This window comes from Eulemur rufifrons, chromosome 2, assembly GCF_041146395.1.
Source record: "Eulemur rufifrons isolate Redbay chromosome 2, OSU_ERuf_1, whole genome shotgun sequence".
In the NCBI taxonomy this organism is placed as follows: Eukaryota; Metazoa; Chordata; class Mammalia; order Primates; family Lemuridae; genus Eulemur; species Eulemur rufifrons.
In genome coordinates this window covers 11,846,165-11,869,541 of record NC_090984.1, presented here as the reverse complement: position 1 = coordinate 11,869,541, position 23,377 = coordinate 11,846,165, and the positions used below count along the sequence as shown (strand labels likewise).

Here is a 23,377-nt window from a genome sequence, read left to right as displayed (position 1 = left end):
CACTGGAATCATCCCGAAACCATTACTATCTTCACCTCTGACCCAGCTGGACCCAGGGGCTAACTCAAGATCAGCTGTTTCTCTGCATCTCTTAGCTTGGTTTTCCTTTAATATTTTACTCCTCAAAATAGTTCTTGAGCTTCTATTATGTGCCTGTTCTAGGTGCTGAGGATACAGCCATGGGCAAAAGGGTTGAAAATCCTTGCCATCATGAACTAGTAAGGGCAGCAAATCACAAAACATCAAATACATGTCAAGTGATAATAAGAACAATGGCTGCAAAAATTTTTTTTAAAAGGCTGTTTAATAGCGACAGAAAGTGTGGGGTGGGAGGTTGCTATTTTTAACAGGGTGATCAGGGAGGACTTTATTGAGGAGGTGACATTGGGGCAGAAGCCTGACTAAAGTGAGGGAATGAGCACAGTGTCTGTGCAGCCATCCCCAGACTTTTTGGCACCAGGGACTGGTTTCATGGAAGACAATTCTTCCACGGACCGAGGTGGGGTGGGGGAATGGTTTCCGGATGATTCAAGTGCATTACATTTATTGTCACTTTATTTTCATTATTATTACATTGTAATATATAAGGAAATAATTATACAAATCACCATAGGCTGGGGACCCCTGATCTAGAGGAAGAGCTTCCAGAGGGGACAACACTACAGAAGCCCATGTTAGCTTCACCATGGGGCAATTTCTTCCCTCCTGGTGGCAAAGATGCTCCTGGCTACTCCATCTGCCAGCCCCAGCGCCCAGTAGAAAAAAGGCGCCCCTTTTCCGGTACCTGCAACTAAAGTCCCAGAATGGAGGCTCACTGGATCCTTTTGGATCACATGTCCACCTTGAACCAATCACAGTGCACCAGGGTTGATTGGCTAGTCTGGGACAGGCGTGCGCATGAGAAAACTCTCCTCCCCCAGGCATGTACCTCTGTGCAGGTGATTACCCCAAGTGAATAGTTTTTACGGTTTTTTTCATAATTACTTTCTGATTATGGAAAGAACTTCACACTCCTTGTAAAATAAAATACCAAGATTATGAAGATATAAGCAGTAAAAAGTTGTGTTTCAAAAACTCATAAATGAAATCTTGGACTCCAGGATGTGTCATTTTTACAAACACAGGGCCGTATCGTACGTACTGTCCGGCAGCACGGTCTCGCACTGCGCCAACACTCACCCGCTCATCGTTATAAGGATTATTTCTTTCCAGACTGGGAAGTGATGCTGATTAGTGCGATAATATCAGTAACTTACATTTTTTGGAATGTTTGTTTATGTGCCAGGCTAAATTTTTAGAGATGAGAAGGCTGAAGCTCAGATAAGGTAAGTCACCTGTCCAGGGTCACATAGCAAAAAAGTGTGTCTGACGGCAGAACAGATGTTCCCGCCCCCCCCCCCCAACAAGTGGCCTCTGGGCCAAGAAGGGCCCCTGCCCCCTCCCGCCAGGCACTTATCTCTGCCCAGGCTGAGTGCTGGCCCCGCCCACTCGGGGGAGCTGCCACTTGGAGGCGCCTGGTCGGGAAGGGTCTGGTCAGCTGTGTCCGGCGGAGGCAGCTGCTGACCCAGCTGTGGACTGTGCCAAGGGCGGGGGGCGGAGGGGCAGGAGCCCTGGGCACCCCCGTGGTGGGGGCTGCATCATGGACCACCTCGGGGCGCCCCTCTGGCCCCGGGTTGGCTCCCTCTGTCTTCTGCTGGCTGGGGCCGCCTGGGCCCCCCCACCCAACCTCCCAGACCCCAAGTTTGAGAGCAAAGGTAAGGATGGAGCTGTGTGTGGACCCCCACACTAGAGTCTGAAGGACAATGCTTGGGGCCTGAACTCCCAGTGTGGGTCCTGGGGACCATGCCCGGTTCTGAACCCCCAGACTGGGTCTTGGGGGCCAAGCTGGCATCTGAACCCCAAGAATGGGTCCTGATGGGGCATGCAGGGGTCTAAGTCTCCTGGTGGAGAAGCTAGAGAGGGGCTCAAGGTTCCTGCTTTATCTTTTCACGGGGTCTGGGACATGCTAAATCCTAACGGAGCAAACATGATGCTGGTGTCCCTGAAGAGATGGGACCCAGCAGACCCTCCACTGGGGGAGAGGGGATAAAGCCAGGGTCGGAATCAGAGGGGCCGGGCCGCAGGCGACTGTAAACACGGTTTGCATGCGGGCGCCAGATCCCTTGCCCAGCTCTGTCGAGGGAGGGGAACAGGGGGCACGGTTGGCGCTATCGGGCAGCGGGGAGCCTGCTGGGGCAGATAGGGGACACGCCTCCTCCGCACACATCCTTAGGCGAGCACGTCCTTGTCTGGGGAGGGGCTGGCAGCCCCAGGAGGCCGAGGTCTTGAAGGCTGAGCCCAGCTCAGCCCGCCACGGGGTGGGCGTGCGTGTGTCGGGGGTGGGGCGGGGGAGGACAGTAAGGCGAGCAACCTGCCCCTGGCGGTTCGGGGGGCGCCCCCTCTGCGACCCCTCGAGGGGCCCCGCTGGCGGAGAGGGCGGGGCGGGGCTTTTTTCTTATCGGGCGCGCGCAGGCGGCGGGAGGCAGGGCTGTGGTCCCTAGGAAAGGCTCGGCCCCTCCCCCCGACCCCCTCCCTTTGTCTCCCCTCCCCAGCGGCCTTGCTTGCGACCCGCGGGTCCGAAGAGCTTCTGTGCTTCACCGAGCGGTTGGAGGACTTGGTGTGTTTCTGGGAGGAAGCGGCGAGCGCCGGGGTGGGCCCCAGCAACTACAGCTTCTCCTACCAGCTCGAGTGAGTCGGACGTGGCGGGCGCGCCCACGCGTGGAAGGGGCGGGCGGGGCACAGCTCACCGGAGGTCGTAGCCTCGGAAGTCCCCTGGTGCTTGAGGCGGGACAGCGCCTCCAGTCGTGGTCACCAGTGGGCAGCCTGCCAGACCAAGACTGACACGCCCCCTATTGGCCGGGGCTGGAACCGTCCCTTGATCACAGCAGGAACGCGACCCTAAACTTCAGGGGTAGGGCAACAATCCCTCCAAATCGTGGTTAAGACGTCACTACGTCGGGGCTGGGACGCCCCCTCGTGGTACTATCCAAAAGGCCCCCATGGTCCGGGCAAAGCAAACTCCCAGGTTTCCCCTCCCAACTTGCTCCCTTCCTTCCTGGGTCCCTGGGCACACAGGGGTGAGCCGTGGAAGCCGTGTCGCCTGCACCAGGCACCCACGGCTCGCGGCGCGGTGCGCTTCTGGTGCTCGCTGCCTACGGCCGACACGTCGAGCTTCGTGCCCCTAGAGTTGCTGGTCACAGAGGCCTCCTCGGGCGCTCTGCGCTATCACCGTATCATCCACATCAATGAAGTGGGTAAGTGCAAGGGGGATGAGGGAGTGGTCGGGGGAGGAGGCGTCTCAGTCTCCGCGCACATGACCAACCTCCCCCCACCTCGGCAGTGCTCCTGGACGCCCCCGTGGGGCTGCTGGCGCGGCTGGCCGACGAGGGCGGCCATGTGGTGCTGCGCTGGCTCCCGCCACCTGGGGCACCCATGACGACCCACATCCGCTACGAGGTGGACGTTTCAGCAGGCAACGGCGAAGGGGGGGCGCAGAGGGTGAGGCTTGTCCCTACCACCCAGCCCCAAAAGGTCCACTGACCACGGCCCCGCCAAGCCTCTTGAATTCCCGCTCAGACTGTCACCACGGTCCCGCCCCCATGGCCTCGCCCCCATAGACCTCACCCCTGACGACCCACGTCCCATTGCCCTGATGACCAAGGCAGCTCCATGCCCACAGACATGCCGCCTTTCCCCACGCCTCTCCAGTGCGCCTGAACCCCAACCCCTCTCGTTGCCTAGTTCCTAACTCCGGACACCTGTAAGGTCCGGCTGCTTTTATAAGCCCTGGCCGGGTTTTTAAATAGCCCAGGTCCGACCTTCTGCTCCCTGGGATCCTCGCTCTGATTGGCCCTGAGCCTTCTTGGGCCCCGCCCCTTCTCTCGCTGGTTCCAATGTAATGCTTTGGCCACTGTCCTTCCTCTCCCTGATTGGTTCGGTCCTGCCAGGGCCCTCCCTGAAGTGCTCTTCTCTGCTCGCCCGCCCCGCCCCGTTGGTCCCGCCCCCCCGGGCCCCGCCCCCAGGTGGAGATCCTGGAGGGCCGCACCGAGTGCGTGTTGAGCAACCTGCGGGGCCAGACGCGCTACACCTTCGCTGTCCGCGCGCGCATGGCCGAGCCGAGCTTCGGGGGCTTCTGGAGCGCCTGGTCAGAGCCTGCGTCGCTGCTGACCGCCAGTGGTGAGGCCCCCGGCGGGGGCGTAGGAGGGGCTGGGGAGAAACACCAGGCAAACCTACCGCCCTGACCCCCCTCCTCGCGTCCCAGACCTGGACCCGCTCATCCTGACGCTGTCCCTCATCCTCGTGCTCATCCTGCTGCTGCTGGCCGTGCTCGCCCTGCTCTCCCACCGCCGGTGAGCTCCCCGACCGGACACCTGACCCAGACTCCTCCCCACCGATGTCCCTCTTTTACTGTGCAAACCTAGGCTCAGAGAGAGGCAAGCACTTGCCCAAGGTCACACAATGAGTCAGTGGCAGGGCTGGAATGCATGCATGCCAGAGCAGACCCAAACTCCTGTTAAAATTTTCTGCCTTGGGGACATTCACCTGGTTTTCCTCCTACATTAGTGGCTGCCACTTCTTGGGTTCTTTTGCTAGTTCCTTTTCCCAAAGTCGTCAACTTTGTAAAATCAACCAGAAGGGTTGGATTTAAGGGAGAGAATGAAGCCCCTGAGTGCCTCCCTGCCCCTGTTGTCAAGCTCCTCAGACACTATGATCTGATCAGCAGCCTAGAGGTATTTGTATTTCCAAGCACATACCATGTCATTTCATACCCCAAAGACTTTGCACATACTGTTCCTTCTGCCTGGAATGCCTTTCCTCCCTTGTCCACTAACCAATCTTCTAGTTGTCTTTCATGGCCCTTTTAATTTACTTGGTTGGAAAATACATATCAAGTGCCAGCTATGTGCTAGGCACTGTAGGGAGAGTGGAGAACCTGACCTTGAACTACAAAATCCCTGACTTTGTGGATATCATGGTCAAACCAACAAGCAAGGGAACCAACAAATATCTGATTATAAATTGTGATGAGCGATATCACAGAAACAAAGCACGGGGACATGACTGGATGGTCAGTGTAGACCCTGGTGACATTAGAGTAGAAACCTGAAGGTTGGAAGGAAGTAGTCACATGAAAAGTGGGGAGAAGAAAGAGCAAGTGGAAAGGCCCTGAGGTGGGAATGACCTTGAAACACTGAAGCAGCTTCAAGACTAGTCATATGGCTAGAGCAGTGTGTCAGGGGGAGTAGTGGATGATGAGGTGAGGGAGGTGACAGAGGTTATATCACACAGGGCATTCTGCAGGGTTGTGGGGAGGAGTTTGGATTTTATTCTTAATGTCTTGGGGAACCATGGAAAGAGGTGATGAGGAAAGTGACCTCATAGATCTCCAGGCAAAGCCTGGGCCAGGATTAGAGGGAGTATGAGTTAGCGTATGTTGAATTCCTATGCATCCTTCAAAACCCTGTTCCAGTTACTGTAGGGCCTTGCTGAAGCTTCAGCCCAAGGCCCTGCTCCCCAGCCCTGATGAACTCCTCTGCCTCCATTGTGATCGCAGGACCAGGAGTTTCTGTGCCCCTGCGACTGGGTGCTGAGGGGTTATGGGTGGGTGTTTGATGACTCATATCTATGTACTTGTTTCTATTGGCTGCAACAGGGCTCTGAAGCAGAAGATCTGGCCTGGCATCCCGAGCCCAGAAAGTGAGTTTAAGGGCCTCTTCACCACCCACAAGGGTAACTTCCAGGTAGGTGGCCTGATTGTCCCCTCAGGGCCTGGGGTTGCCCTGCTTCTCACTGCCAAAGCCCCAGGCCTCTGAGCAGGCTGGTGCTGTTTCTTTAGCTGTGGCTGTATCAGAATGATGGCTGTCTGTGGTGGAGTCCCTGCACCCCCTTCACAGAGGACATACCCGCCCCCTTGGAAGTCCTCTCTGAGAACTCCTGGGGGATGACACAGGCAGTGGAATCAGAGGTGGATGATGAGGGGCCCCTGCTGGAGCCTGTGGGCAGTAAGGATGCCCAGGACACCTACCTGGTGCTGGACAAGTGGCTATTGCCCCAGAGCCCACCCAGCGAGGACCTCCCAGGGCCAGGTACCAGTGTGGCCATGGTGGCCATGGATGAAGGCTCAGAAGCATCTTCCTGCTCATCTGCCTTGGCCTTGGAGCCCAGCCCAGAGGGGGTCTCAACTGTCAGCTTCGAGTATACCATCCTAGACCCCAGCTCCCAGCTTTTGTGCCCTCGGGCACTGCCCCCTGAGCTGCCCTCCACCCCGCCCCACCTAAAGTACCTGTACCTCGTGGTGTCTGACTCTGGTATCTCAACTGACTACAGCTCAGGGAGCTCCCAGGGAGCACAAGGGGGCTCATCCAATGGCTCCTGCTCTAACTCTTATGAGAACAGCCTTGTCCCAACCCCTGAGGCTCCACCCCTGAGCTATGTGGCCTGCTCTTAGGACACCAGCGCACAGATGCTTGGATATCCAATATGACCCCAAGTGGCCGGGCGTGGTGGCTCACGCCTGTAATCCTAGCACTCTGGGAGGCGGAGGTGGGTGGATCGTTTGAGCTCAGGAGTTCGAGACCAGCCTGAGCAAGAGCCAGACCCCAGTCTCTACTAAAAATAGAAAGAAATTATATGGACAACTAAAAATATAAACAGAAAAAATTAGCCGGGCATGGTGGCACATGCCTGTAGTCCCAGCTACTCGGAAGGCTGAGGCAGGAGGATTGCTTGAGCCCAGGAGTTTGAGGTTGCTGTGAACGAGGCTGACGCCACGGCACTCTAGCCTGGGCAACAGAGTGAGACTCTGTCGCCAAAAAAAAACCAAAACAAACAAGTAAAATGGGCCAGTTTGGGGAAAAAAAAAAAAAACCAATACGACCCCAAGTGCTGGTGGAAGCCCAAGACTTACTGAACATGATGACAGCGAGGCCTCCCTCAGGGATGGGGCATTGCTGCCTTGGCTGTCTGCCCAATCCATCCTGCTCAGGAAATCACAAACCTGCAGTATTTGTAAATTTGTATAGTTTTTAAAGAATAAAAATATATATATACACACACATATGTATATGTAAGTTTTTCTACCATGACTTCTACAAACACCCTTTATGCCCCATCTTTCCCTGGGCCTAGGCCGTATGGGCAGCAGTTAAAGTCCTTGAGCTCAGTCTGAAATTCTGGACTTGGCAATCTGAATACTAATCATAATTAAGTAAATTAGTCAGTATAAATTACACTAGCTGCCATAACACACAGCTCCTAAATCTTAATGCCTTAAGACATTAAGTGGTCTCTTATCTTAATTCAAACAGATGGGCAGCCATCTCTGGGATGAGTGAGAGGTCTAGATTCTTCTGGTCTGTAGCTTCATCTTCCCTTAGGGTCACCTTGGCATCCTTAGATGGATCCCCTACAACCTGCCAGCCAACAAGCAAAGAGAATGCAGAAGATTTCACAGGCCATTTTAGGGATTTGGCCTAGAAATTGTCTCTATTACTTTTTCTCACATTTCATTGGCCAGAAATAGTCACATGGCCACAGCTAGAACCATGAAAGGCTGAGAAATGTACTTTAGTTATACAAACAGGGAAAGGAAAGCTGTTTAGTGAGCCTCTATCTAGTTTCTGCCACGAATAACAACAATTCATAGGGCATTATTCTGAATCAGACCATGCTTTAAGAAAGCACTCTGATGACACCAAGTGTTATCAAGTAACTTAATGGGAATTCTAGTTTACTTTAAAAGAAGTTTGGCATATGGCCAGGTGGTGGCTCATACCTGTAACCTCAGTACTTTGGGAGGCCAAGCCCAGAGCATTGCTTAAGGCCGGGAGTTCGAGACCAGACTAGGCAACATAGTGAGATCCTGTCTCTACAAAAAAATTTTTTAAAAATTAGCCAGGCACAGTGGTGCAGACCTGTAGTCCCAGCTACTTGAGAGGCTATGGCAGGAGGATAATTCAAGCTCATGAGTTTGAGGCTACAGTGAGCTATGATTGGGCCACTGCACTCCAGCCTGGGGGACAGAGGAAGACTTTATCTTCCCCTTCCTCCCCCCCTCAAAAATAGTTTGGCATAACCTAAGAAAGCTGAACATATGCATACCTCATTCTCCACCAATTCCACTTCTAGGTATATATCCCAAACACACACACATGTACCAGGACATGTGTGCAAGAATGTTCTTAGTAGTAAAAAAGTCAATCTGATGAATAAATTGGGGTATAGTCATGGAATTTTATGCAATAAGGGGAAAGGAATGAACGAAAAAATATCGCTGAATCTTAGTAACAATGTTGAGTGGAAAGAGAAGTCTCAGAAGATTACATTTGTCATGCAACTCTTTTTATAAAGTTTAAAATAGCAAAACTAAACATTTTGTTCATTGGGTATTATATGTACATGATAACACTTTCTTTAAAGAGAAAGCACTTTACATTCTTTAGGTCTTGAATCTGCACATGTCCCTGAGGTAAGTATTCCAGCCATGAGAAACTAAGGCATGGAAAGGGTGTCACACACCAAAGCTTAGGGGTGGGCTCCAGAGCTTGAACTCTTATCTGAGCTGAGGTCACCAGCCTGGGTGTGCCACGGGGTGATTGTCATTTCACCACCTGGTCGAAAAGTCACCCACCACTCTGTCCTGGGGCCCAGCCCGCCTGGCTCCAGGCAGACTCTGAGGCGGTGCTCCCCTGGACCTGATGCATCCGGCTGCAGCCAGCACTGGGCTGGAAAATACCGCTGTAGCAGTGCCAGATGCAGGGCATCCCCACTGTCAGCCTCCTCCTGGGTCTGGAGGGCCACCATGAGCCCACAGTCCCTGCCAGGCCCAAGTCGGTGGCTGAAGTAGGCAGCTGTGTCCAGAAGCAGGGCGGCCAGGTAGGCGGATTCCTCCGGCCCTGGGTCTTCCGCTACGTATTCCTCCAGGCCATCCAGAAGCAGAAGAGAGGGGGCTGGACCTGGGGTCTCATGGGCAGAGCACAGGAGCCGGAAAAGCTCTCGGGTTGAGGGTGGGTACTGGAAGCGGATCTTCTAGAGGAAGGAAAAGAAGCAAAGGGCCAGCCTCAGCACAAAAAGCCAGACTCCCCGCAATGGCAACCCTGCTTCCTTGCATACTTTCCTGGACGAGGCTCTCACTCCCCAGACAGCTGGTTCCAGGATGAAGTAGCTCAGAGCAGTCAAATATTCTCATATGCACCCCTCTTTCCAGTACTCATGGTTTTTTGTCAAATCTCTAGGGCAACGTTTCCTCGGAAAACCCGCCCCGAGTCCTATCCCATCCTTGATCTACACTAGACTTTAGCTTAGCTGCACCCCTTTAATCGCCCCGACTCTACCCTTTGGGCACCGCCTCTAGCTAACATCGCCTATCATTGGATAGGCTCTCATTCAATCTTATCTAAACTCCGCATAGTCCCACCCCTCGCACATTCCTGACTCCGCCCCAACATGGCTGCTCAGCTCGCCCTGCCACCGTCCCCACCATTGGCCTGCCGATCTGTCACTCAATCTCCTATCCGCCTCTCCATTGGCTGGTACGCCTCTGCTCCCGCCCCACTGTTACCTGGAGGCGCATTGGGTCGAGCGCCGCTCCAGTCCCGCAGGGCAGGCTTTGAAAAGGCCTCCGGGTCAGGAAGAGGACGGGGCCTCGGCCCTCCCCCGCCGCCTCCAGGGCCGCTGCGAAGAGCAGCGCTGTTTTTCCAGAGCCTGGAGCGCCGAGCAGCAACAAAGGCGGTCCGGCCTCAGCCGTGTTCTCCTCCCCAGGCCAAGCCGCGATACCCGCGCTTAGCACCCGCCTCAGCGTCTCCGCCATTCGCAACATATCTCTGTCCAATCGGTGGCGCGTTCCGAGTCTTAATCCCGCCCAAACCGAGGCCTCATTGGTTACAGTACATTTAGCTTCGCCATTGGTCTGTGTATCTGTCCATCAAAATTAGATCAATTGGCTAGCTCCTCCCCTGGCGAATGGGCCAATGGTTATAACCTAGTCTGATCGTGGAGGAAATGCGGTCGTTAGAGGGAGATGAGCCGTTTTCCTGAGGGAGGCTGCTGGGGAAGCAGCATGAACACTATTTTTGTGAGCTAATCAGAAAAATATAAGGGTTGAGAGTTGGAGGGAGCAGGCGCAAACCATTGACATACTACTTTGCTCGCCTGTAAAGGGCGGCGCTCATGGAATAGTGTGATGGGCATGTGTCTGTGTGTGGTTTTGCTGGTGTCACCCAATGACAACTGAGAGGCAGAGGGAGGGATGTGCTGTGTGCTTGTCTCTCTGTGCACCTGCGTATGGCACGAGTGTGGGTCCGGGGCCACAGGCTCAGGACACGTGTGCAAAACACCAGCAGCCGTCTCTGAGGGTCAACTTCCTTACTGGCCTGGGGGCTTTTTGAGTCTTGCTGGTATAGGGGAAGGCAGGACCATAGGCAGGAGAGAGACAAAGAGACAGGGTCTGGGAGATTGAGGGAGAAACACAACAGGAACCTTGTTTGTCTTGTTCACTTTTGTCTCTCTAGGACCCAGAACAGAGCCTAGCACGTTATACTTTCTCAAATATATGCACGTTAAATCAAGGAAGAAGGAAGTGGGATTGATGGGAAACTGGAAGCGAAGGTGGAACAGTGAGTGATCGGGATCCCTGGCTGGCTCTCCTCACCCAGACTTCGCCCCAGAGCTGCCACTCACGCCTGTGTTGCCCTGGCAACCTTGTCTCCTGGTAACTTCAAAGTGGTGCTGTTGCCTGGAGACCCAGAGGCGGGGCGGAACTGAGATTTCCTGAGCTTTCTTTCGCTCTCTCTCTCTCTCTCTCTGGCACCAGAAAACAGCTTCACAACATCCCCCAGCACACCCACTGACACAGCTGGGCACCCCCACACTCCTCTACACACACACCCACTCCGTGGCATCCCTGCATATATTCCACTTCCAGAATCCCCATCCCCAGCATGCTCACAGCCCTACCCTACTCTGACAAAAGCATCCTATACACACTCTGTCCCACATTCACACCCCTACACCTTTTCCCTTGCACAACACACACCAGAACACACTCGGATACAACTATGCCATTGCCACTACACACACGCACACATACACACACACACACACACACAATGAGGAACACTGTTACACTGCACTGTAAAACATACCATCTCAGCTCCCCCAGCAGATACACAACCCATGGTTGACGTCACATTACAACGCTCCAGATGCACAAACACCCAGTAGTGACTTCCACATCACACAGTCCAGCACAGTTACACACATGGGGGCTTGCTGAAAACAGCCCCGCCGCAGGCCCTTTGCACTTGCTGTTCTCGTGCCTGCCGCAGTCAGCTCCCAGATATCCCTTTAGTTCTTTTCCTTCTTTCTTTCTTTTTTAGAGACATGGTCTTGCTCTGTTGCCCAGGTCAGAGTGCAATGGTGCGATCATAGCCCATTATAACCTCAAGGGATCCTCTTGCCTCAGCCTCTCAAGTGGCTGAGACTACAGGTGTGTGCCACCATGCCTGGCTAAGTTTTTTTTAAAAAAAAATTTTTTTTGTAGAGACAGAGTCTTGATATGTTGCCCAGGCTAGTATCAAACTCCTGGCGTCAAGCAATTCTCCCACCTTGGCCTCCCAAAATGCTGGGATTGCAGGCATAAGCCACCGCACCCAGCTGCTCTGGCTCATTTTTGTCACTCCACTTAGGTCTCTGGTCAAATATCACCTACTCAGAGAGGTTTTCCCTACCGTCTGCCCCAAATTGCACACCCTTCAATCTTTCACTTATCTGTTTTTATTTTTCTTCAAATAACGGCATTTCCAATATTATGCATTTAGCTGATGGCATTTCTTCCCACTAGAATGTCAGCTCCATGAGGATAGGGTCTTTGCCTGCTTTTTTTCACTGCTGGGTCCCTAGCATCTAGGACAGCACCTAGCACAAAGTCGGTGCTCATTAATGTAGGCTGAGTGAGAACATTTGGAGATAAAGATGCAGACGTTTGGCAAGTCCCTCATGCACACAGTCCTTCTGTCTTTCACTTCTCAGAATTCTGTCTTCATGTCTTGATAGAAAGACACTTGCCATAGACTGGATTCGTGGGGGAGTGTAGCTGCCTGCAGGCAGAGCTGGACCTGGGAGTGGCTCGGAGTCAGTCTGCTCCTCTCCTTAGTTTATTGACATCCTTAAGTGATGAGTTCATTCATTTGACAAGCATTTATTAAGCACCTACTGTGTTCCAGGGTTTGTTCTAGGCATGAAAACCCCACAATGAACAGACAACAGATAAAGTCTCTGTCCTGGTGGAGCTGACATCCTAGTGATGGAGATGGATAATGACCACTAAGCATAATGAGGAATTTAAATAGAATGTGAGCAGATGATTGGTATATGTCAAAAAAAAAAAATTCACGGAGAAGGGAGGTTAGATAGGCCAGTTTTTTTGTTTGTTTCTGCAATTTTGAATGGGGTGGTCGGGGTAGGCTTCACTGGGAAGGTGACATTTGAGAGAAGGCTTGAAGGAGGTCAGGGAGTGATTCATGCACATATGCAGGGGAAGAACGTCGCAGGTGGAGACACCAGCAAGTGAAAAGGTCCTGAGGTGCTGGGAGAAGGTTGGCTGTTACTTGAGCTCCATGGGGAGCCATGAGAGGGCTTTGAGCAAAAGATGGTCATGTTTTGGCTTACATTCTAAACCAGAGCTCTGTTTTGGTCAAGTGGAGTTTGAGATGCTGTGAGACCCACGGGGCATATTGAGAAGGGTTTTGAATAAGCAAGTATAGGCTTGTCTGTGTTCTCTACCTAAGATCATCTGTCCTGGGATGGGAGTAAGGCCAAGGCCAGGGCTGCTGGCACCACCCTCCTCATCGGGACAAGATACTTCATCCCCCAATTTACCCATTCTCTGCCCGGGGTCACCATCAGCACCTTGGACAGCGCCACCGGGGTTGGGTGGGTGTGCTGTCCGTGGTGCTGAAGTTTTCCTTCCTTCCTGGCCTAGACAGATGCAGCTGCGCTTCTGGAGGGACTGTGGGTCTCAGGAGTGTGAGCCCTGGCCGGTCAGGCAGGGAGCCCCATGATTCTGTCTCTCCTCTGCCTTCCATCCTCTCATCTTCCCATCTCATCCCCCCGTGGCCCACGACCAGCCACACCATCTCCCCTACCTCTTCTTCCTCTATCTCCTTCTTGCTCACTCAGCGCCAGCTACACAGTCTCCTCGCTGTTCCTTGAATATAGAAGGTGTGTTCCCACCTCAGGGCCTTTGCACTTGCCATTCCCTTTCCCTGTAATGCTCCCCACCCCACCTCCATCAGTTATCTGCATGGCTCCCTCCCTTCTCTCCTTCTCCCCCAATGTCACCTACTCAGAGAGAACTTCTCTGATCACTCTCTTTAAATTGCAAACTGTGTCTCTATCCCACAGTTGTAACAATGTCTTACCTAGCTTGAGTTTTCTCCTTATCACATATCACTATCTATTGTACCAGAGATCCCAATTCTTTTCCTAAATCTCTGATCCTAGACTTTGGAATTCAGAATTTTTCAGATTTTTGAAAAGAAAGGTAGTGTAAATACTATGTGTTTCATAACACCCATAGTGGGGCCTGGGGTAATATCCCCAAATGAAACACTTTATCTGCAGAAAATATAAGGATATTCACATCAAGTGAGTTAAGTAAAAGCTATATGTGACCTCATGTCAGTTCAGGTTAAATTTTGCCACAAATGCTTTATAAAAAGATGCGGTTTTCAGACTTCTGTGAAATTTGGAACTGTGGGTCTGTATGTAGCTTGTTTGTCCTGTTTCTTGTCTCACATGTTTGAATGTGAGCTCCCTGAGGGCAGAGATTGAGCCTGTTCTGTTCACTGCTATAGCCCCTGGGCCTGAACACACTTGTGCCATGGTCGAATCTTTGTGTCCCACCTCCCAAAGGCCTATGTTGAAATCCTAACCTCCTGGGTGATGATGTCAGGAGGTGGGGCATTTGGGAGGCGATTAGGACATGAGGATGGAGTCCTCATGAATGGAACTAGGGCCATTATAAAAGAGGGCCCAGAGAGATCCTTCACCTTTCTGCCACCTATGGGGAAGCAGGCCCTCACCAGACACCAAATAGGCTGGTGCCTTGACCTTCAACTCCTCAGTCTTCAGAACTGTGAGAAATAAATTTCTGTTGTTTATAAGCTACCTAGTATATGGCATTTGTTTTTGTTTTTGTTTGTTGTTCTTGTTGTTGTTTTGAGACAGAGTCTTACTCTTTTGCCCAGGCTAGAGTGCCGTGGCATCAGCCTAGCTCACAGCAACCTCAAACTCCTGGGCTCAAGCAATCCTACTGCCTCAGCCTCCCAAGTAGCTGGGACTACAGGCATGCGCCACCATGCCCGGCTAATTTTTTCTATGTGTTTTTAGTTGTCTGGTTAATTTCTTTCTATTTTTTAGTAGAGACAGGGTCTCGCTCTTGCTCAGGCTGGTCTTGAACTCCTGACCTCGAGTGATCCTCTGGCCTCGGCCTCCTGGAGTGCTAGGATTACAGGCGTGAGCCACCACGCCCGGCCTGGCATTTGTTATAGCAGCCTGAACAGACTAAGACAACTTGGCACATGGGAGGTGCTCTATAGTGTTTGTTGAATGAATGAGTGGAGAAGGGAAGCAGGTGGAGCAGGGCTGGGGACAGTAGCCAGGTCAGCCTGCAGGGGGCACCTGAATTTCATCTGCCAGACACTAGCAGGACCCCTTTCCTGGTTCCTGGATGACTCTAGGTCCTACATGTCCTGTCTGAAGCCCTCAGAGCCACAGTTGGAGGGGAATCCTGTAGCTCCATGCCCCTTCCTACCTTCCTAGTCTCCTCTGAGTTCTCAGGTGGTTGAGACTCAACATAACCTCATGATCAGCTTCTCTTCTCTCATCTGTATAGCCAGGTGTTCAGCCTGGAGGTTCCTAGTGCCCGGCAGCATACCCCTTCATTCTCAGGTCACCCAGGGTCTCCTTACCCTATTCCCTGTGCCCTCTGTGCCGTGGCTGTGATCAGAAACAGGACAGCTGCCTGTGACACACAGGCATGTCAGGCCCCTCACTGTGTGTGTGCCTTAGTGGCTTGAGAGGCTGTCTGCATTTGAAAGATGAAGAAACAAGAGCACAGAGAGGTTAATTAACTTTCCTGAGACCACACAACCAAGACCTGCTGACCCAGGATTTCAGCCCAAGTCGCTGGCCCCATGGCTTCCCACTGCCTCTCCACAATCGCCCTCAGATGCACTGTGACAACACACCCACATCCAGCTTCACAGACATCTAAGCCCGCGATTAAAGTCCTCTCCAGCCCCCACCACCCGGGGGAGGAAGGCAGGTGGCCAAACTTCTGTTACAAACAGGTCTTTATTAAAGATGAGAAGCCAGGTCATTATTAAAGATGAGGAGGGGACAGGAAAGGGGGACAGAGTCTCCTCTGTCCACTGCCTTTGGCTGCCCAGGGTGAGGGAGCCCCTCTGCTCCACCCATGCCCCCCATAATGGCACATCTGCATGAGGCTGAGGCATGGGGGGCAGTGTGAAAAATGGGGGTGTGTTCCAAGAAAAAATCCCTAATAACAGAAGGGTGTGGGGTGACCTGGGCACAGGTGAGGGAGGACACAGCACCCTGAACCCCAAAACCGCTGAACTGGGGCAAGCCCTGCTTAAGTAGGGAGTTTGGAGGGACTGAGTGAGAGGTTGCACACAGGGGAGGGGCTAAGAGGGGAAGGGGTGCCCCCAAGGACCCTGATATGGGGGAGCCTGCCCCCACCCTCCAGCGGGACTCCCTGATTCCGAGAGAGGACTGGATGGCAAAAAATGACGTCATCTCCCTCCTCTCCACTGCACATGCTTAGACATGGGCGGTCCCCCATTGACTGGAATCATACCCACCCACTCTAGAAATTCTGGAAACCAAGGGCTCCTATTGGCTGTTCAGACGCTGAACACTAGCTGGAGTTGCCCTCTTGCCTGAGGATTCTAAGAAGTGAGGGGCAGGCTCCCATTGGCTGGAGCAAACTCCTTTTGGTTAGAATTCTGAGAATTAGGGACCCTCATTGGCCAGGCAATGGCCAATGGGGTCAGGGTTTAGCCCTTAAAAGGGCAATCCTAGGGGCAAGGGCCCACCCTGCATCTCTGCCCATCGGGATGTCCCAGATGGCAAGAGGGGATGGGGGGGTCCCCCAGATGTTCTTCCAACCATCTTCTGGTACCTGGGCCCGGCTGGTTTGGGGGCAGGGGGCTTTGGCACTCACATGGCACACGCACACACACGTGTGGCAGGGAAGAAGTGGGGACCGGGTAGATTCTGGGTGGGTGGTTGGGCCTCACAGCAGGTGGTCACGGCTGGCAAACAGGTAAGGGCTGAAGTTATCCCGGTGGAAGGGGGAGGGATAGAGTCCACTCAGGGTGTACAGGTCCCGCAGCAGGGGCGTAGGCAGCAGCAGCTTCCGGCCACGTCCACCACCCCCACCTGGCCCCCCAGGTCCAGGGGAGGAAGGTGAGGGGCCCTGGCTGGGGGTCGGTGCTGGCAGGGGCAGGGGCAGCGGCAGGGGCGTTGGCTCAGACCTCAGTCGAGGGCGGGGCACACGGGGAGACGAACACATGGCTGGGGCCCTGGAGGACACACAGCTGGGGATCAGGTGGCCACGGCGGGTGCAGTTCTGCGGCTCTAGAGGGCAGAGATCAGGGAATCAGAAACCTTGGGAGGGGGCCATGAACGCACAGGGGAGACTTCTGTTGCAGTGGCCGCCAATCTGGAAGTCCCCCTGCTTATCCCCCCACTCCCCCAACACTCACTGGATGGGGTGAGCCGTGCCGGTGTCGAATGCGGCCTGCAGGCCTCGGGTTCCTGAGACAAAGAGGGAGAGGGAAGGGGCTAGCAGGCCCCCTGGGCCCCACCGGCCACAGACACAAGGGGTTCATCAGGCAGAGAGCCCCATGAAAAAGATAACCGGGAGTTCTCAGGATTAACAGTGTCCTCTCAGGAGGGAGATGGGGGTGTCCACAGAGATAGGCGATCCCTCCACCTCCCCAAGGCCCTGAGACCCCCACCTCTTCCCTGATTTCCTGCCTCCTTGAGCCCGCTCCACCCACCACTCTCTCCAGCTGGGAGCAGCCCCCGGCCCCCCTTACCTGGGCCACACTTAACTTTTCGAGGGGGCTGTCCATGGTGGGGGCTTGGCCCAGGTCCTCCCAGGGGGAGAGCCTTCGGCCAGAGGGCGGCCGGCTCTGGAAGTTGTGCACGACGCAGGTGACCTGGGACAGAGGGAGAGGAGTGTTGAGGCCTGGAGCCAGGAATATGGGAGTTATGTAAATACCATCCCCGTTTTTCAGATAAGGAAACTGAGGCTCAGATTTGGTCCCAAGCACTATTCTTTCATCTTTACTAAGAGGTAGGTAGTATTACTTTTTATCCCACAGGGCCCAGACTAGGGTGACGTGAATAAGGCCAAGTTGTGTAGGAGCACCATTCCATCCTTTTATTTTTTTTCATTTTATTTTTAGAGAGAGGGTCTCATTCTGTTGCCCAGGCTGGAGTGCAGAGGGGGGGGGATCGTAGCTCACGGTAATTTTTTGTAGAGACAGGATCTTGCTATGTTGCACAGGCTGGTCTTGAACTCCTGGCCTTAAGCGATCCTCCTGCCTTGGCCTCCCAAAGTTTTGGGATTACAGGTGTGAGCTACCCCACCCAGCCTGAACTGGGGACATTATTATTGTCTTGTATTAATTTTGATTTGTAAAATGTTTCATTAAAATATTAATTATCTTGATTGCTCAGTGTTACGGCACCATCTTATATTTTGCACTCAAGGTGGTGCCTCACCCTGGTCCTGGTATCCCATTTCACAGATGAGAACATCAAGGCAGGGTAAGGTTAATGGACTGGCTCAAGGGCACATAGCGTCCACACCCTTCGCCATCATGAAGTCCTGCCTCTAGGACAGGGGGGCTGATGAGGGGTTTCCAGTGCGGGGATGGCTGAGAGGGGGACTCACCAAAAAGGTGGCGATGGCTGCCCCAGTCAGGAAGCCAGCCAGCACGTCGGACCAGTGGTTGCGGTACTCGGCCACGCGGACCACACCAACCAGGAAGGCTGGGCACAGCAGGGCCAGGCAGAGCGAGGGTTTGACTAGGCGGGAGCCCTTCACCCGGAACACAAGAGTCACGTACATCTGCGGGAGCCGGACTGGTTAGGGGACAAGTGGAGGCGAAGTCTCCGAACCCAGGAGGACTCTGAGATCTGGGCTAGGGGACATGACCAGGGGTTCCAGGGATGGAGTCATGACTCACAGTGCGCTCTGGCAGGAGGTGAGACCATAATGACAAGGAGAGGGGTTGAGATTTGGGGGAAAGGAGGGATCCCCAGGGATTAGGGTCATGGAGTCCCATGGGCCCTGCCTGCAGGGCTGGGGGTGTGGCTAGAGCACCCAAGGGCAGTGGACAAGGTCTGGGGCCCAGGTGTCCTCGGTACAGATTCATAGATGGGGACATCTAGGATGGTCACAGAACCCCAGAGGGTGGAGTCAGAGCTAAAGGGGAAGGTCCAGGAGCTCTAGGAGGTGGAGTCCCCCAGCCCCAGGGGACCACTGACAGAGTTAGGAACATAATCCTGGACGGACCCTAGAAAAAGGAGTCAAAGCAACACGGGGTATGACCAGGGAAAAGCAGGAGACAGTTAGAAGTCCCAAGGCAATCATGAGTAAGGGGCGTGGCCAGGGCAACAAGAGTGTGGACAAGGCCCCAGGGGAGGGGCAATAACTCCAAGGGGCCAAGTCAAAACCCACCCACCTAGTCTCCCAGCCAATATCCAGCACCTGGCCTGTAGCATCTTGGGGACCTGGCTCCAGGGATAATGTCCCGATCTCAGAGGATGGAGTCAATACCCTCCCTGGGGCGTGGCATTACTGGGTCAGGAGGCGTGGCCAGATGCCAACGGGGCGGAGTCAATGTGCAGCAATGGACTCAGGCTCAGGGGCGTGGTCAGGATCTGAGAGGAGGGGCCAGAGCCTCCAATGGTGTAGGCTCTGCCCTAGTGGCAGTGTCACAGCACCCAGGCTGGGTGTGGAGGAATCAGAGGCTGCGGTCCTGGTGGCCCCCTGCCCGCTGGCCACCACCCAGCCCCTGCCCGGGTTTCCTAACCTGCGGCTCCTGGGGCTTACCGCCGTGTAGGTGACCGCGTAGGCGCAGAGGGCCGCGTCCTTGCAGGGGAAGGCGCGGCGCGCGGCAGCCACGAGGCTGGGGCTTCCAGCACAGGCGCCCTGTTCAGTGACAAATCGATCGGGCCCGGGCCGGTCTGGTGAGGGCGGCGAGCAGCCCAGCGCCGTGTAGTTGGGGCGGCACACTGACAGGAAGTGTGGCGTGGGATTGCCAGTCACCACCTGCCCCGCGTTGGCGAAGATAGTCGTGGTGAAGAGGCCGAAGGAGTAGACCCCTGGGGGTGGGAGAAGACAGGCGGTTCATGCTCTAGGCCCTGATGCCGCCCTCGCCCTCCTCCTGAGAGCCCCCTCATGGCTCCACTGGGCCCTTATATCCCTGTTCCTGTGGCTGCCATTAAAGCACACCTGGGACCACATTATAATGGGACCAAGGTCTCTATCCCTTGGGGCCACCATGACGGTACTCTAGGCTTCCTCTCCCTGGGACCCTCATCACAGTACATCTGGCCTCTGTCCCTCTGGGATTACCACTATGTCAATAGCATTTCCTCCCTTGGAACCCCATTATAGCTGGGCTTGGACCTCTCAACGCTACCACATCAAGATTGGGCCAATGCCTGGGACCGCCCAGGAGAGCCCTAATGGCATCTCTGGGCCTCTTTATACCTGTCCCTGGATTGGCTATTACTGCGTTGATCACTCTTCATCTGGGGCCACTGATCATAAGCCAGAGCCCAAGTCCCTCTTTGCTACCTGGAGCCACCATCATGGTACTTCTAGGCCCTCTTCCTTCCTGCCCACAACCCCTTCCTCGGCACCCATTGCCCCACCATTACTACGGGGCTGACCCAGGGCTCTGTCTCTCACCCAGGAAGCGGACCAGCCTCCGCAGCGGCGGGCTAAAGCGGCAGCAGGCCCCGGACACAATGGTACTCTCCCCGGTGATGGGGATGGCTGAAGGTGGGGTGGGGAAGAAGGCACGCGCCAGCTCCCCCAGCAGGATCTGTGGGTGAGACCAAGGCAGGGACCTCCTGGCCTTCAAGCCCAGCTCTCCACCCACCCCCACCTGGCCCACCTGCCTCTTGGGAGGTCCTCCCACATGGTCCAACCAAGGTGACCCCCACAGTCTCACCGTGAGCGTGGGCCCAGCAGTGACCAGGGCATAGATGAGTGCAGGAGGTGCTCGGCTGGCAGCCTCAGGCCCCGGGTAGGGCTTGGCATAGGTACTGTCATAGCAGAAGAATCCCTGGGTGTGCACAGGGAAGGTGTCCGTGAACTCCAGGCGGTAAGCCAGCAGGACCACGACACCCAGCAGCACCGACTGCCACCCAGCGGCGGTGGGGAGAGGCAATGGGGAGAGAACAGAGAGGGTCAGGGCCCGAGCTGAGGCCACAAGACAGAGACACAAAGATGGAGAGAGATGGAGTTAGAGAGAGAACCTGGAAGATGGAGAGAGACAGAGGAAGATGTAGTAGGGGGGGTAGAGAAGGGTCAGGGCTTGGGAAAAGCAAAGAGAGAGACGGTGAGAGAGACAGACTCCTGCAGTGTGGATGGGGCAGAGCGGGGTTGGAACCCAGGGAGTGCCACTTCTGAGTCCAAGCTCGTAACCAGTTCTCAAGGGAAAACAGATATGCACAGAGATCCCAGAGAGACACGGAGTGAGAAGTCAGGCAGAGAGATGGCAGGACTGGAGCGAGGAAGATGGAAAAATGGACACGGGGAGGGAGAATGAGGTTGGGCAGAGATAGAAAGAGCCAGGAAGACGTGTGCGCCCCCTCTAGAGAAGGTACTGTGGTCCTCACCTCCACAAAGACAAAGCAGGGAATGATGGAGAAACTCCTCTTCAGATGCGGTCTCCCTCCCGCCATGGTGAAGGCCAGGCCTGTGGAGGTGGGGAGGGAGTGGGGGCTCCAGTGTGGGACCCAGGTCACAACCCTGAGTCCTCTGGCCACACCGGCTGGCCTTGAAGACACTGGGAAGCCCTAGCTCCGCCCACTGAGGCTTCTGGCCATGCCCCTGTAATCCAGGTCCCGCCCTGCCCCTTCCCATTGAAGACACCTGCCTCCCCTGACGCCACCCCCAGAAATTCTATAGTGGTTCCCTTCCTGTGCAGCGTCCATAGGAGATGCCAACCCCAAGCCTTTAGGAAGACCTCTCTCCTCTAGCTTTTAGGAGAGACTCTTCCGGCTTTATGTGATCCCCCTCCCCTACCAGTTTTTAGGGGACCCCATCCTCTTCCCCCAGGGGCACCCCATACGTACCAGGCCAGTCCCCTGAGTCCCTTCCCCCATGGCCCCCTCAGGGGCCCCTCTCTCCATCCCCATGGGCTGTGGTGTCTGATGCGGGCTGATAGCCAGGTCCTCCTCCTCTCCCAGCTGCCATCCCCTCATTCCCCCTCCCCCCAGGCCGTCTGCCTCCCGGTTCTCCTCTTCCCTCCCCCCCAGTCTCCCCCCAACCCCCAGCGCTTCAGGGGAAAAAACAGTCACGCCTGCTTACACCCATTCTCCCAACCAATCTCACCTGTGAAAGTGCCCTATGGCTTCCCACGGGCTGCCACCACGCCCACAGACTCACACCTGTTCCTGGCGCCCAGCAGGGCAGGGATGGTCACCCCCATTGTGCAGATGTGGAAACTGAGGCACAGGCAGGTGAGGATAGGCACGCTGGCTCCAGTGCCCTATCCACAAGGCTCGGTCTGCAGTGTGACGTGGGGTGAGGGTCACCAGAGGTCCCAGATGCCCACAGGGTTACCCACGCTAGCACCCACGGGGTGCACAACCCAGCTACAGCCTCCATTCCAAACACTACAGACACACACACACACACACACACACATACATACCGTGACATGGTGTCCATCGATCCCACCATGAGGACCGAGCTCCTGCTGACTTCCAGGCACTGTGCTGAGTGCCAGCTCGTGGCGTACAAGACAGGCTTGCTCATTCAGACAGGTGTCCAACATACACAACACACACAAGGTACAGTTGGCACACGGCCTGTCACCGACACCCATGCAGATCAAACAAGTCCTCCCTCCCAAACATACAGTCAGAGGCCACATCAGGAGACCCTACACACATCACAGCCCCACACAACCCCTCACCCCACTACAGTCAGGGACATAGACTCAGAGCTGCCAATACACTTAATGAGTCACAGCAAAGAGAGAGTCACCAACACAATGGGGGTCACAGAACCGGTTGCAGTGTCACACCCTCAATTACAAGACACTCAATGACAGCCACACACATCAACAGTCTCTCATCCACACCGACAGTCATAGGAGAGACATGGTGCCATCCACAACCACAGCCACATGGCCACAGAAGGGCACATACATGCACCATGACACAGACTCACACACAGGGCCACACTAGAAAGGCATACGATCACAGCCACACACACGCACCATCAGAGTGAACACACGACAGCAGCCACACAATGACAGTCATATTCACACCACCACAGGGACACCAAGACAGCCACACACAGTGATAACAGCCACACGGTCACCCATGGCAGCCACATCATAGCCACACACACACCAACCATCGGAGTGGTATCCACAACGACAGCCACACAATGACAGTCACACACACATACACACCCGCGGACCCGCGAAGGTGACAATGACAGTCACACAATGTGAGTTACACACCACACACTGACACACAATGACAACCACACAATCACAGTCACCCACAGCCACCCTCACCCCCGTTGCTTGGCTCCTCAGGCCCGGGGCCCCCTCCCCACGCTCCCCTCCCTCAGCCGCGTCGCGAAGCCCCAGCTCGCTGCCTCCCCTCCCCCTCCCCGCCCTGGACCCCGAGGGACCAGACCCGCAGGAGCGGGGGACCAGGACCGAGGGTGGGAAGCCGGGGGTAGGGGGGATGGGAGAGAGGGGCCCCCCAATCCCCTCCTCTCACCGGGTCTAGGCCGCCGCCGCCTGAGCCCCCGCTCCACCTAGACTGCCCTGGCGCGGCGGGACAGACAGACCGACGGCCAGCCCGGCCGGCGGACGCGGAGATGGAGACGCTTTCGGCCGGCTCCGGCCGCGCCGCGCAGACTCCGCGGAGGAGGGAGGGGCGGGGCCTCCTGGCCGCTCATTTGCATAACCCCGTGGGGCGGGGCCTCGGGGCGTCTCATTAACGGGGCGGAGCTTCGGGCGCTCTTGGGGGCGGGGCGTGT

The 23,377-nt window shown here is 55.1% G+C and overlaps 3 protein-coding genes across 6 annotated transcripts; 1 reads left to right on the top strand and 2 right to left on the bottom strand.

The window, feature by feature from the left end:
- The first annotated feature begins 1,531 nt into the window (after positions 1 to 1,531).
- On the top strand, positions 1,532 to 6,526 carry EPOR (erythropoietin receptor). The gene is made up of 8 exons (XM_069495862.1): positions 1,532 to 1,754; positions 2,592 to 2,727; positions 3,115 to 3,293; positions 3,380 to 3,537; positions 4,062 to 4,215; positions 4,301 to 4,388; positions 5,693 to 5,780; positions 5,876 to 6,526. Exons 1-8 carry the CDS (start codon positions 1,640 to 1,642, stop codon positions 6,485 to 6,487), a joined length of 1,530 nt encoding a protein of 509 aa, XP_069351963.1. The 5' UTR covers positions 1,532 to 1,639; the 3' UTR covers positions 6,488 to 6,526.
- Positions 6,527 to 8,415: 1,889 nt separating this feature from the next.
- On the bottom strand, positions 8,416 to 9,862 carry SWSAP1 (SWIM-type zinc finger 7 associated protein 1). The gene is made up of 2 exons (XM_069495849.1): positions 9,599 to 9,862; positions 8,416 to 9,066 (listed from the first exon to the last, which is right to left on the bottom strand). The coding sequence occupies exons 1-2, from the start codon at positions 9,854 to 9,856 to the stop codon at positions 8,563 to 8,565; spliced, it is 762 nt and encodes a 253-aa protein (XP_069351950.1). The 5' UTR covers positions 9,857 to 9,862; the 3' UTR covers positions 8,416 to 8,562.
- A 5,512-nt stretch (positions 9,863 to 15,374) lies between these two features.
- PLPPR2 (phospholipid phosphatase related 2) lies at positions 15,375 to 23,256 on the bottom strand. Of its 4 annotated transcripts, none has more exons than XM_069495809.1 (10): positions 23,116 to 23,256; positions 21,707 to 21,881; positions 20,989 to 21,068; positions 20,319 to 20,507; positions 20,054 to 20,189; positions 19,190 to 19,461; positions 18,026 to 18,202; positions 17,163 to 17,285; positions 16,827 to 16,878; positions 15,375 to 16,698 (listed from the first exon to the last, which is right to left on the bottom strand). In XM_069495809.1, exons 3-10 carry the CDS (start codon positions 21,052 to 21,054, stop codon positions 16,355 to 16,357), a joined length of 1,359 nt encoding a protein of 452 aa, XP_069351910.1. In that variant the 5' UTR covers positions 21,055 to 21,068; positions 21,707 to 21,881; positions 23,116 to 23,256; the 3' UTR covers positions 15,375 to 16,354. The 4 variants fall into 4 exon arrangements, with proteins under 4 accessions (XP_069351910.1, XP_069351927.1, XP_069351918.1 ...); XM_069495826.1 differs by having other exon boundaries at positions 17,179 to 17,285; XM_069495817.1 differs by having other exon boundaries at positions 20,319 to 20,432.
- Positions 23,257 to 23,377: the final 121 nt, after the last annotated feature.

What these genes read in the sequence shown, in the direction of transcription:
- EPOR (XM_069495862.1), top strand. Translation starts at nt 1,640, where the DNA reads ATGGACCACCTCGGGGCGCCCCTCTGGCCCCGGGTTGGCTCCCTCTGT. An exon ending in GCCCTGCTCTCCCACCGCCG is followed by an intron (nt 4,389 to 5,692) that starts GTGAGCTCCCCG and finishes TGGCTGCAACAG; the next exon opens with GGCTCTGAAGCAGAAGATCT. An exon ending in CCCACAAGGGTAACTTCCAG is followed by an intron (nt 5,781 to 5,875) that starts GTAGGTGGCCTG and finishes CTGTTTCTTTAG; the next exon opens with CTGTGGCTGTATCAGAATGA.
- SWSAP1 (XM_069495849.1), bottom strand. Translation starts at nt 9,856, where the DNA reads ATGTTGCGAATGGCGGAGACGCTGAGGCGGGTGCTAAGCGCGGGTATC. An exon ending in TCGACCCAATGCGCCTCCAG is followed by an intron (nt 9,067 to 9,598) that starts GTAACAGTGGGG and finishes TCCTTCCTCTAG; the next exon opens with AAGATCCGCTTCCAGTACCC.
- PLPPR2 (XM_069495809.1), bottom strand. Translation starts at nt 21,054, where the DNA reads ATGGCGGGAGGGAGACCGCATCTGAAGAGGAGTTTCTCCATCATTCCC. An exon ending in CCTGCTTTGTCTTTGTGGAG is followed by an intron (nt 20,508 to 20,988) that starts GTGAGGACCACA and finishes GCTGGGTGGCAG; the next exon opens with TCGGTGCTGCTGGGTGTCGT. An exon ending in CAGCCATCGCCACCTTTTTG is followed by an intron (nt 17,286 to 18,025) that starts GTGAGTCCCCCT and finishes CCTCTGTCCCAG; the next exon opens with GTCACCTGCGTCGTGCACAA.